Genomic DNA, 14,589 nt, shown 5'->3' on the forward strand with positions numbered 1-14,589 from the left:
TTTTTGTGTGCCATCGTGAGAATATCTGAGCTTGAATTAGAGCAATGAACAAGCTTGGCAAGAGTGGAAGTGAAATAAGGGACATGCAGTCTAAGTTATGGGGATAATGCCATGAGTGATTTGGCGTTTTAAGTTCACTTTATGCATAGTAAGGCTAATTAGGACTGGACCTACAGCTTAAAGTAGGATCCGAACACTATGTGCCTCCACCGGATAATGCCAGCATACAAATGGATTAAACTTTTTCTGAGGGAAGAGAAAGCATCACTGCTGAAGAGACCAGGGTGGGCAGTAAAAAACAGAACTGGTGAAAACATTGCAAAAACTTGTTGAATTGTGGATCAAAATCGTCGGCTGACTGCGAGACCAAGTAATACAATCGATATAAACAGTTAGGAAAATCTTAACTGAAAATCTCTGCATGAGAAATGTGTGTGGGAAAATGGTCCCAAATGAGTTCATCGATGAAAAAAAAGGAAAGGAGAGTTGAAGTTTGCAAATACCTTTTGGAGAGGCAACACTGTTTTGGCCATGTTATCACTAGTGATGTAAAAGTCATGGCCCCCAATGACTTTTTTCTTTACCCGAAGATAAAGGAAATCTTGAAAGGAAGACATTTTGATGATACTCATGACATCAAAGCATAACAAGACGACAGCTCTGATGGTCATTCCAGAAAACGAGTTCCAAAATTGCTTTGAAGGGTAGACCATGCTCAGGCGTCACTGCATAGCTTCCTATGGGGAGTACTTCGAAGGTGACAGTAGTGAAATTGAGCAATGAGGTATGTAGCACTTTTTCTAGGAACTTAATTGATAGATTGATTTAGTTTATTTTACTTCGAGTTTTGTGCCTCTTGGCTAATTTGCGAAGATGGGGATGAGTGATGAAATTGATGAATGGACATTCACAAACAACCAAGCCCGACCGGGATTCGAACCCGGGACCCTTGGCGTCGCAGCGCGATGTGCTAACCACTCGGCCACAGGGTCGAGCTAGGAACTTAATTGTCAGACCACACGTTGTATTGACAGTAGTACCATGAACGTTTAGATCGTATTTTCAATAAAAGTTACATTGACGAAGAGAAATTGTAATATGACTGCAGAGCACGTGTATAGTACAGATTTCGGCTACAATGCAACGGGAATTCCACAGGTAACAGCAGTTGCCAAATTGGACACGCAAACAAAACAAACCAGGAAACACCCTGCAAAACTTACATCAGGAAAAAAAAAAAAAAAAGTTTTTGAAAATCAATCTGCAAGAAAACCGTTACTACTGCACTATTTAATATTTCGTCTTTTGATTTCCATTGTATCAACATTCCAAAGGTCCAACTTTTGCTGCCGAACATGGGGGTAGTTCACAAATAAGTGCAAACACTTGTCTAACTTCTATGTCAATATGCCTACTCCTTTATTGGGATTAAGAAATGCTTTTTAGGAACAGATACATCTTGAGTTTACTCTCTTATCAACATTACGTCACTGAAAAAAGTTACTTAAAGTAAAGGATATGATGATAAGAAAAAACTCAAGTGCTAGAATTATCACAAATGTTGTAATGTATTTCATAAAAAAAAAATAGTAACAGTCATATTCAACCTCGTGACATTTCTTGAAGGTGGAAGAAAATTACAAACCTTAGAACAATAAAAACACGAAGTGCATGTGTTGCGTAGGAACACACACATGCTACAGAAATAAAAAATAAAAATAAAGACTCACTGGTAACAAGACAAGACAATAGAGAAATCACATCCCCGAGATTTTCTTAAACCAATAAACCAAGATCAGTAGGTATTTTTGTACTAATACACTTATTGAACTCAAACGTCACAAAAAGGGGAGAAAAAAAAATGAAATATGTTTCTTCGATTAACCAATAAATCAAAATCTCAAGTAATTATTATATTGTGTAAATTGATACAATTCATATCAGATATTAAGAGGACAGGAAACAAGAAATGTCCACAACATATGCTCGTTCCATTACAATTGCAAATGAACAAAAGTTATGGAAACAATTTTTTTTCTAAAAGCAGTATACAATGAACTTCAATCACGTAAAAATATAATAATTCAATAATATTCCTTATTTTCCTGGTTCTTTTTGTGTATGCTTCAATTATATACAGTATATCATTGTTGAACAGAAAATTAGACTTTAAAACTATGTACACATATATCCTTCATTTACAAAAGTGCCAATCCAGTGAGGCAATTAATTATTTTATCTGATGGCCAAGAAAGGGGAAGCAGCTGCAATAAACCACATGAAGTATATTTTTAAAGGTCCTCAACATATAACATACAAACCCGTAACTTAAGTTTATTTTGTGTTTCCAAATGTAGATTCCTCTTGCATAAAAAGTTATAGAAATGAATTCCTAAAGCAATGTGAGGTAAAATAAAAAAAAAGACAACTATCTGTAACACATATATGGCAACCAAGCTGTATCGCATACTGGCTTTTATTCTTGTAACTTATTTTCTTCTTTTTCTACTTTATTTTTACAGATTAAAGGAACAAGTTTTATGTCTTTGTACCTTACAAAATCACTGATCGATACCCGATTGTATATCCACCCATTAGTTCACAAAATATATCACTTCATATCAAACAAGCAAAGCCATTTTACGGGAACAAGAGGATGTACAAAAATTAATCATAACTTAACATTTTCTCATTTTTGTTAACATGTTACAAGAAAAGAAAAAAATACCTCACATGTCCTTCTCTTGGCAAATGCGTTCTCTACAAATCTTCTACGCCAATGACTGGGTGCTGAACATGTTCAGACAAGTCTCTGATGCACAATGTAACAACTTTTTTTTTCTTCCAATATTGTATTTAGCACTTTACAGGACACCTGTACCTGAATTTCAGATACTTTATCACATGTCACATGTTTTTCATAGTATATGCAGCAACTGCAGTACAATCTCTCACTCAAGTTCATAAAAACACTGGCGATAACGTTGAATCAAAAAAAAAAAAAAGTCAAAGCACTATGAAAAAGAAGTAGGAGAAAGACTTCTTCATGAAGCACCTGGTAAGCCATTCACTGCTGGATACTTTGCGCCAATGAACCACTAGCAGCTGAACTTCCTAATGTGGAACTAAGGTCCTGATATGAAAACTGAGAGAACTCCATTTCCTCTGATATACTATTCAAAGGGCCACCGTCGTGCTCTGGAGGTGTCAACTCAACAGACTCACCAGTGAATTCTGAGTCAAAATATCTTGTGTCGGTGTCTGAAGTTACTTGGGGCTTGAAAGGTGGTGGAATCTGAAAGGAGAAAAAACCTTTTCACTATGGCCTGTATTCATTATTATTATTATATAATATAATAATAATAATAATATAGAAACTTATACTGCTGACAACAGCATTTAATGCCTTATTACAGAAGTTGTACACAAAGAAACATAATATACAATTACAAGTTGACAGACATACAAAATACATGGTGGGGCAGATTTCTAAAATAATATAACACAGTAAATGAAAACAGTTCATCTATATTGATGTGCTAGCCTTACATCCATATGAATGCCATTATTATTGAAATTATATATATATATAACACAAATGAAGGAGGAGACAGTAAACACTTACCACACAAAAAGAAAAAGTTTGATATTTCGTGACCCAGGTCGGAGAAGAAAGAGATCGTGGTTACGAAGGGTAGAGGTACAGAATACTGATGGCAGCGTCAGAAACAGTTTCTGGCAACACGGTAGTGATGCTGCCGTCAGTATTCTGTGCCTCTACTCTTCATAACCACGATCTCGTTCTTCTCCGTTGGCGCCTGCTATAGTGAAAAAAATTACAGCTGAATCTCACCACAGGTTAAAATGGAAGAAAAGTATTACAAACAAAGAATACCATAGGGAAAAATTCTTTCTGCTCCGTGTAGAGGTTAAGAAAGACATAACTGTAGTTCACACTAATTACATAAAACAGTCTCAAGACCAGATAAGTGCCGACCCTTCTCGATTCTGGTCCTATATCAAAAATAAATAATCCCATCAAAACTACGAAGCTATTAAAGTCGGCGCAGACATATTGACAGACGAAAATGACATCGCGAATGCCTTTGCAACTTACTTTCATTCTGTGTATGCAGCCGAAAGTGCTAACGTAAATAATCTGAAAATAGCAATTTCTAACGAACAACTTGGTATTTTCACTTTGCGCAACATTTGCGTAAGCGAAGTAGAAGCTGCCATTAAGAATTTGAAATCCAAATCAACGACCGGCCCCGACAACATACCACCATATATAGTAAAGGATGTTGCGATATTTTAAAAAATTAGAAAATTATAGACCGATAGCAATCCTTTCTAGTCTTGCTAAAATATTTGAACATTTACAAGAGGATGTTAGCACACGTCAATCCAGTTATCTCTCCTTATCAGCATAGATTTACTCCAAAGAGGTCTATCGTAACAAACTTAGTTAACTTTACCCATTACGCATGCAATGTACTAGATAACACAGGACAAGTCGATGCAATATACACCAATTTTACTAAGGCATTTGACAAAATTGACCATGATATATTACTACAGAAAATTGCATCATTCAATATTTCACATAATACTTTAAATTTCTTAGCTTCATATTTAGCCGATCGAACGCAAACTGTAATATACAGGAAAATCAAAAGTCGTCCCTTCACGCCACATTCTGGTGTTCCCCAAGGGTCCAATCTTGGACCGCTTTTGTTTTTATTACTTATCAACGACTTACCAAATTGCATACAAAATTCTCAAAAGTTGCTTTTCGCCGACGATCTTAAGCTTTTCCACGAAATAACTACCTCTGACGACTGCTTGAAACTACAGGAAGATGTAGACAGAGTGATTTCTTGGTGTAAAAATAACAAGTTGGATCTTAACCCAACAAAATGCAGTGTAGTCACTTACACAAAATGCAAAGCTCCTTGCGTGTTTCCATACCGTATTAAAAATTTACAAATAATGCGCAAAAATGAAATTAAAGACCTCGGACTGACCTTCGACACCAAGCCCAAATTTAGTAAGCATATTGAAACTCTTACTAACGACGCTTTCAGAAACTTAGGTTTTATAATCCGGTCAAGACACGACTTCACGAAAATAGATCCAGTGAAAATACTTTAGTATTCCCTCGTATGGTCAAAACTAGAAAATGCATCAGTAATCTGGAATCCCACTCAAATAGACTTAATTCATAAACTAGAACGTATTCAGTCAAAGTTTCTTAGATATCTCAAATTTAAAGCCTGGGCAGAATATCCAACATTCGATTCATACGATAATATAGTCTCAGAGACCAACTTCAGCAAACTAGCACTCCGACGACAAGTAAATGACCTGCTCTTTCTGTATAAAGTAATTAACGTTATAATAGACAATTCCAACTTATTATCAGCTATATCATTTAATGTTCCCAGTTCCAAAACACGTCCCAAGCATAAAATCTTTCATTGCCAGAGAGCGAAAACATCCATTCTTTCTACCTCTCCGGTGTGGAGAGCGTGCAACTCTTTCAACACAATTTCATGTGTAAATAACACAATTGATATGTTTGCAATGGGTTTATACAATTTTAAAAATACTATTACTGGAACACTGAATCTCTTGTAGTAATATTATGTAATTAGAGGACTACAATTGGGCTCAGCCTGTTGAGCTCTATCATTAAATAAATAAATAAACTGAGACCTGGGTCATGAAATATCAAACTTTTTCTTTTTGTGTGGTAAGTGTTTGCTGTCTCCTTCATTTGTGTATGTGTGTGTATATATATATACACACACACACAGAAATAGGATGAGATACGGTGCCAGAAGGGTGGATAAATACGAGGTGGTATCAAAAAGTTTCGAGACTAGTTCTGTAACATGCCAACAGATGACAGCGCAAGGCTGCACACACAGGCACAGGGAGCACCAACCTTCATAAGTCAGTGTGCCAAGAGACATCATCCTGTGCAGCTGGTGCTCTTCTGACCATGTGTGTTACCACGTCTGTGATTTCATCATGGACAGGAAGTTAGAACAACGAGCGAACGTGAAATTCTGTGTGAAACTGGGCAAATCCGCCACAGGGACGCTTGACATGATTCGGAAAGTGTACGGCGATGCTGCAATGAATCGTGCGAGGTGTTTTGAGTGGCATGCGTGCTTCAAGAGTGGAAGAACATCAATGGAAGACAACGAGACATCAGGACAACATTCAACGAGCACAACACCCGAAAATGTCAAAACCATTCGGCAACTTGTGCATGAGGATCGTCAGACAACAATCCACAACACTGCTGCCATTATCTGTGTGTCATACGGAACCGTGCAGGCAATCCTCACGTGTGATTTGAACATGCGCCGTATTGCTGCCAAGTTCATCCCCAGGCTGCAGACCCAGGAGCAGAAGGAACACTGCATCCAAGTCTGCCAAGAACTCCGTCAGCGTGCCGTGGATGACCCATCCTTCATTTCGAAGCTCATTACTGGTGACGAAATTTGGGTGTACGGGTACGACCCTGAGACAAAGCAAGTCTTCACAGTTGAAGAGCCCATCATCTCCACGACCGAAAAAGGCGAGGCAGGTCCGCAGCTCGACCAAGTGCATGCTCATCATCTTTTTCAACATTCGCGGCATTGTGCATCACAAATTCGTCCCCAGGGGCCAGACCGTCAATAGCGAGTTCTACTGCCAGGTTTTAAGGCATCTGAGGGAGGACATTTGGCGAAAGCGGCCAGATCTGTGGTGCGTGAAAAACTGGCTGATCCACGACGACAATGCACCCTGTCAGCGTGCTCTCCTCACGCGTGAGTTTCTCACCAGAAACAAGATGATCACAATTCCGCACCCACACTACTTACCAGATTTGGCTCCTGTGGACTTCGCCATCTTCCCGAAGCTGAAGATCCAGCTCAAAGGTCGCTGTTTTGACACCATTGCGGAGACCCAGAGTGAATCGCAGAAGATGCTCGACACGCTTCAAAAAGAAGACTTCCAGGATGCATTTCAGCAGTGGCAGAAACGCTGGGAGCGCTGTATTGCTGTACAAGGTGACTATTTTGAAGGTGACCATGTGTAAACGCAGATAAATAAAGTACTATCATGTAAACAGAGCTAGTCTCGAAACTTTTTGATACCACCTCGTACAAATGATGAAGGAGACAGTGAGCGAGTTCACCCTTCACCCCAAGGTCACCTGCCATTCATCCAACCTCATCTGCAAAATCTTGGCAACTTCTACCTTGGCGAAACCTCCACCCCTTGAACCTTAAGATCAATAACATTCACTCATCCACCCAACACTCCGATTTCACAGTTGCCATCCACACCAACAGCCATAACACCACCTTCAACAACCGTTTCCACGTTGCCATAATCCATCTTTTACCCCCCCCCCCCACTCAGACACGTCTTTCCGCAGGTGATGGGAAAGAGCCTATATATCAGGCATGCACACCACTATACCACCCAGACTCAACCTAACCAACCAATAACCCTTTCCCCTCTTCCCCGAAACCACTCACCCTATGCAGTAAACACTGGTGAAAGTATTTTACATTTGTTTCCTATCTTCTAACTTTCTCTGGCAACATTGTACGAATGCTATAGTTAGTATTCTGTGCTCCTATAATTCGTGAATCTGTGAACCTCTTTCTTCTCCGATGACAATGTGACCTAGGTCACGAAATATCAACATATTTCTTTCCCTGTGGTAAATGTTTACTGTCTCCATCATTTGTATATATACAAAAATGGCATAGGAGACAGCAAACACTTACCACAATTGAAGAAAAGTCTGATATTTCGAGGCTATAGCCTCATTGTCACATGTAGGTAGAAGAAATGGAATAAAACAAAAACGTAGAGGCACAGAATACTGATGCCAGCATCCGCACAGTGGTGCCAGAAACAAGTGATAGAACATTGGTTTTACGAGCAGATCCTTTCACCAGTGTTTACTGCAGGCTGGATGGTGGGTGGGTTGCAGTTCGGGAGAGAATGGAGAAATACTTATTGGGTGGCTAGGTTGAGTTGGGGGGGGGGGTTATGGTGGCGTGCATGCCTGATATATAGTCCCTTTCCCATCGCCTGTGGGTGGAGGTGTCAGTGTGCTGGGGTAATAAATGTATTATGGCTACATGGAAACAGTTGTTAAAGGTGGTGGTGTGGCTGTTGGTGTGGGTGGCAACAGTGACACTCTGTGGTTATTGATGCGGAGGTTCAGAGTGGTAGAGGTTTCACCCAGGTAGAAGTAACCACAGATTTGGCGCATCCATAACCATCTGCTCATCTACCCATGTTCTGTCACTTTTCTCTGGCAACATTGTAGATTCTAGTGTCAGTATTCTGTGCCTCTATGCTTTTGTTTATTTCGTGCTTTCTACCAAATGTGACAATGAGGCGCAACCTCGAAATATAAGACTTTTCTTTTATTGTGGTAAGTGTTTACTGTCTCCTACGCCATTTTTGTTTATCCGCCCTTCTGGCACTCTTTCTCATTCTATTCCTCTGGGTGTGTGTGTGTGTGTGTGTGTATATGATTTACTGGTGTACATTAAGTGCGGAAAATAACATCTTGCAAATGGCACTCATTTTGGTCCACACACTGCTTAAGTCAGCCGGTGAAACTTCTCTTTTCTGGAGAAGAAAAACCTGTTGATAAATACTAAGTAACTTACACACTGATTCCTAACAATGACTATTTTGTATCTGTAAATGTAGCCTTGAGGTAGGTGAGCTTCAGAATACAACATGCACATGTACAGTGGTGGAAAGAAATAGTTCTTCCATAGGGCTACCATTATTAATGTCTTACGGAGGGAAGTATTTTTCCCCCACCACTGTACATTTTATTGTGGCTAAAATTGCATATTTCTTGTTAGTGCCTTCATCCCTTGGGTATTGACAGTGCTAGGAAGTAGCAATAGAAGTACTCGTAGCAGTGCTACAAAAATTATAGCTGTAGCTTTGCTACAAAATTCCTGTAGTTTGTACTAGAAAACTTGATAAATCTATTTTTCTGAGAACTATTGTTTTAACACTAAGATCACACATTTGAAATTTTTATATTTGACAATGCTGTTATTGTGTAGTTTCGCATTTCCACGTTTCAGTTTTTAGCGATTGTCCAAATAATTTCATGGTCTTCATTAGCACAGGTTGAAGCACCTCAGATGAAGATGGTTGAGCCTGCATTTTTCGCTGAAATTTCTACAAAACACAGGGTGTGTTCTGAAATGTCAGCTCAGACTCTCTCAGCTATCCTTCTGTCTTTATCTCCCTCTTTCTCTCAATTCGCAGAACTTGGAAGGTACACAAGCTAAGGAGAATCAGTTTTTCACCAGTAACCTTCAAACTTGATTTCACTCAAATGCAATGCTGGTTGTCCTCCAAAGTATCTAGCTGCTGTAGAAATTCCACTTCAAAAGATACTATATTTTAAATACTTCACAACCAAACACACAGAAAAGAGGGTATGAAAATATTGTGATTATACACATGTACACATTCCTGTTCTACACCTCGAGAATGCTTCTGGGTTGGGGTTCTGTCATGATAGAGAACACCATTTTTACACTCACCTTCTTTTTCACTAGATCAGTCCAATTAATGCAGCTAAAAAATGAATGTCTCATTATTTCTTTTGCATCGTCAGGTCCTCCTCCCAGTCTCTTGTTCGGGTCCTTTGCAAGTAGTCCACTCAACACATCTTTGGCATCAGATGATATGGTGCGTGGAAATTTCACCTGGAAATATATTTAACAATAACAACTGTTTGAGAGTAACTGCAATCTCCTTTGCTATAAACATGAAGTGGTTTATTTTTGTTAGATGAATTTTGGTGACCACTGTCCCCAACCACATCAGAACTTGTGTTTACCTCAATCAAAGCCCCCCACCAACTTCTCACATGACTGAGAAAAGCATGTGGCAATACAATTTAGTGGGAGGGGAAAAAACACTCAAACAGATTCTGTCCAAGACACATGCTAATGGTTTGCTACAAAGCATATCTTTCTTTTCAAGGAGTAAATTTCTTTTCACACACTGATGATGGGAAAAAATTAAGTTTGCAAAATTGTAGTGGAACTGTAAATGACACACCACTGTATACAGTAAAACCTTATTAATCTGGACTAATGAGGGGGATAAGTTGACTGGATTAACTGAAATAACCTAAAAGAACAGTAGAAAGTGCATTAAAACTCCGTTTATAGCAACAAAACATTTGTAATATAATTAAGCATTGTTTCCATATTAAAAAACACTACGTTGCTGACCAAGGCAGTTTATGAAGATATAAAAACACTTAACATGTAACGTTTCAACCCTGTATCAGGGTCTTCCTAAGGGGAAGAACTAAACTAAAATGAAGAAATACACACAGAGAAAGATATATATACACATAGCAGGGTGACTAGCCACACAAAAACGAATCATGTTGACAGTCCTTATCTTGGACGATTTCTCCAAAGGAATTAAGTACATTTCTTGGCTTGACAGATGACTAATGGGTCTACCACACTGACAGGTGATTGACAGGTCAAGATTAGCAAGAGTCTGGAACTACCTGTTCATCATTCCCCCACCCCTCCTGCCTTTTTGGATATGGATTAATACCTCCTCCCCTGGGCTTCTTCTCTTTTTTCCTTGTTCCTTCTTCTTTCCTTCTTCATTTTTCTCTTCCTTTCAACTTTTTCTAACACACACTTCCATTCCTTGTTTATGTGGGTGACACAACAAATCATAATTTCATAAGAAACATGGAAGACCAAATAAAGAAGATATGCACAGAGTAAGGGGAAGAAGAAAACATGATTAATAGCTTGTGGGAACAACTGGAAGAGAATGGCTATGAAAAGAAATATTTTCCTGTAGTTTACGGTTATTACAAGCATAAGAAAACAGTTTTTCTTTGTGACGTTTCAGGAGAACACACGCTCCTTTCATCAGACATTTATTTTCATTTTGACTAAAGATACAGTTATAACAATGGTTAGAAATTTTTTAAACAAAAAGAATCTGTTATATAATGGATGTTGTCAATGTTACATTGTTGTAATATAGCAACTTAACTGTGAAAAAAGCAATCCGTTTTATTTTTATTTCAGATTTATTTTAAAATTATGAATCCCAAATATCATCAGGTAATTCAAATTCATCATTGTTTTCACAGTCTCTTGATGTTTTCTGTTGCATTAAATTTGAAAGATGGTGGCTTACTCCATTTGTGAAAAAGAAAACTCCATACTGGATCTATGTTACCATTTTCATAATTTAATTTATTCCAGTGTTCTTCTGCAATGAACAAAGCTTCCCAGACATTCAACTCTGTGTTTCCCGTTAATCTTTTTAAAACCCTTCTCTTTTTAATCAAATGCTTCTCTTCGATGATATGAGTTGACAAACCTGTTCTTGGGTTTAGATTCATAATGTCCAAATCGTGTTCGTGCCATCTTATTGCCATTTTCCTTGCTGTTTGTCCCACATAATCCTTTGAACATGAACAACTTATATTATAAATTCCTGTGGTTTCCACATCTGGTAGAGAGTTTCTCATTTTGAATTCATTAAATGTACATTCCAAACTTCTTGGTGATTTAAAAACAATTTTGAAATTAAACTTCTAAAAATTTTTGCAATTTTATGTGAGAATCCCTTGTGGAATGGAATGCACACAAATTTCTTTTCAACAGATTTTTCATCTTTGTCTGTATTTCTCTTTTCCTTTAGTTTTCTTGCAACTTGCTTTTTGATTTGGTTTATTCTGTTAATGTGAAAGCCATTTTCTTTTGCTATATTAAAAAGCATTTCTTCTTAATTTTTGATATCCTCATTATTAGAACAGTCTTTGTGCTCTCAGGAAAAAATTTAAAAATATGTTATCCATTGTTATACGCGAATGTTCTGATTTGGCATGGATGTATTTTTCCCCCGCTAATTTTTTCCTATGGACTGATGTTTGAATTGTTGAGTCAGTTGTCTTAATTTGCAGATCAAGGAAAGATATTACATTGTTATTCATGGGTTCGCAAGTGAATTTTATGCGACGATGTGATTCATTTAACAATTTAAATACGTCCATGATGGTGTTCTCATTTTTAGCAATAATTAGCACATCATCTACATATCTGATGTAGAGTTTGATATCCGCACCTATCGCATTAACAATTGGAGATTCTATGTAATGAAGGAAAATGCTGGAGATGATTCCGGATACTGCGTTTCCCATTGATAGACCATTACTTTGCTGATAGATTTTGCCATCAAATATAAAGTAATTGTAATTTGCACATACAGTAAACCATCGAACCATTTTCCATGATTCTACTGGGTTAACCTTCATCTCAATAAGCCATCTGTGTAATGCATCTGTGGCACCTTCTATTGGGACACTAGGATATAAATTTTCACATTAAATGAATCACATCATCGCATAAAATTCACTTGCGAACCCATGAATAACAATGTAATTTCTTTCCTTGATCTGCAAATTAAGACAACTGACTCAACAATTCAAACATCAGTCCATAGGAAAAATACATCCATGCCAAATCAGAACATTCGCATATAACAATGGATAACATTTTTTAAATTTTTTTCCTGAGAGCACAAAGACTATGTTCTAATAATGAGGATATCAAAAATTAAGAAGAAAGGCTTTTTAATATAGCAAAAGAAAATGGCTTTCACACTAACAGAATAAACCAAATCAAAAAGCAAGTTGCAAGAAAACTAAAGGAAAAGAGAAATACAGACAAAGATGAAAAATCTGTTGAAAAGAAATTTGTGTGCATTCCATTCCACAAGGGATTCTTATAAAATTGCAAAAATTTTTAGAAGTTTTAATTTCAAAATTGTTTTTAAATCACCAAGAAGTTTGGAATGTACATTTAATGAATTCAAAATGAGAAACTCTCTACCAGATGTGGAAACCACAGGAATTTATAATATAAGTTGTTCATGTTCAAAGGATTATGTGGGACAAACAGCAAGGAAAATGGCAATAAGATGGCACGAACAACGATTTGGACATTATGAATCTAAACCCAAGAACAGGTTTGTCAACTCATATCATCGAAGAGAAGCATTTGATTAAAAAGAGAAGGGTTTTAAAAAGATTAACGGGAAACACAGAGTTGAATGTCTGGGAAGCTTCGTTCATTGCACAAGAACACTGGAATAAATTAAATTATGAAAATGGTAACATAGATCCAGTATGGAGTTTTCTTTTTCACAAATGGAGTAAGCCACCATCTTTAAAATTTAATGTAACAGAAAACATCAAGAGACTTTGTGAAAACAATGATGAATTTGAATTACCTGATGATATTTGGGATTCATAATTTTTTTAAAAAAAATCTGAAATAAAAATAAAACAGACTGCTTTTTTCACAGTTAAGTTGCTATATTACAACAATGGAACATTGACAACATCCATTATATAACAGATTCTTTTTGTTTAAAAAATTTCTAACCATTGTTATAACTGTATCTTTAGTCAAAATGAAAATAAATGTCTGATGAAAGGAGCGTGTGTTCTCCTGAAACGTCACAAAGAAAAACTGTTTTCTTATGCTTGTAATAACCGTAAACTACAGGAAAATAATTCTATAATGCAAGCAATGTGTACATACAAGAAAAACTATGAAAAGAAAGACAGACACAACATCAACAGAAGAAGGAAAGAAATAAGAGAGAGGACTGGAAGAGAAGGAAGAAAAAGAAAAAGAGAGATGGTTTGGTATAAGAAGTATGGGAGAGGCCACAGACAAGATATGCAAAGTGCTGAGGTAAATGGGTATTAGAACTTACAGGAAGGGAGGACGCACAGTTTTAAGTATAGCCAGCAAGAAGAAGGAAGAAAAGAGAGAGGAAGAAGAGGAAGGGGTTATCTACGAGATGAAGTGCAGAGGATGCGAAAGTGTATATATAGGGGAAACGAAGAAGAGACTGAAAGACAGGTTAAAGCAACACATGGACGATGTGAGATTGACGAGACACAGGAATGCCATATTCAAACACACTAGAGAGAATGGACATGAAGTAGAATGGGATTCGGCGAGGCATATAGGGAAAGAGAAGAGAGAACTAGTGAGAAAATGGAAGGAGGCTAAAGAAATAGAGAAGAAAGGAGAAGAAATCAAGAATTGGAATGGAGGACTCAAGATAAACAAGGAATGGAAGTGTGTGTTAGAGAAAGTTGAAAGGATGAGAAAAAGGAAGGAGGAAAGAAGAAGGAACAAGAACAAAAGAGAAGATAAGAAGACCAAGGGAGGAGGTATTAATCAATATCCAAAAAGGCAGGAGGGGTGGGGCAATGATGAACAGGTAGTTCCAGACTCTTGCTAATCTTGACCTGTCAATCACTTGTCAGTGTGGTAGACCCATTAGTCATGTGTCAAGCCAAGAAATGTACTTAATTCCTTTGGAGAAATCGTCCAAGATAAGGACTGTCAACATGATTCGTTTTTGTGTGGCTAGTCACCCTGCTATGTGTATATATATCTTTCTCTGTGTGTATTTCTTCATTTTAGTTTAGTTCTTCCCCTTAGGAAGACCCTGATACAG

The 14,589-nt window shown here is 37.4% G+C and overlaps 1 protein-coding gene across 1 annotated transcript in view; it reads right to left on the minus strand.

Moving 5' to 3' along the window:
• Positions 1–1,541: 1,541 nt before the first annotated feature.
• The window catches only part of Akt (AKT serine/threonine protein kinase), an 89,012-nt gene continuing 75,964 nt past the window's right edge, over positions 1,542–14,589 (minus strand). Inside the window, exons 10-11 of the mRNA XM_083114129.1 lie at positions 9,600–9,764; positions 1,542–3,295 (exon numbers count right to left, since the gene is read on the minus strand). Coding sequence (XP_082970255.1) covers positions 3,068–3,295; positions 9,600–9,764 — 393 coding nt within the window. The 3' untranslated portion in view covers positions 1,542–3,067. The remainder of the gene's footprint in view (positions 3,296–9,599; positions 9,765–14,589) is intronic.

The sequence above is a fragment of the Lepisma saccharinum genome, chromosome 28, assembly GCF_977018435.1.
Source record: "Lepisma saccharinum chromosome 28, izLepSacc3.1, whole genome shotgun sequence".
NCBI lineage: Eukaryota > Metazoa > Arthropoda > Insecta > Zygentoma > Lepismatidae > Lepisma > Lepisma saccharinum.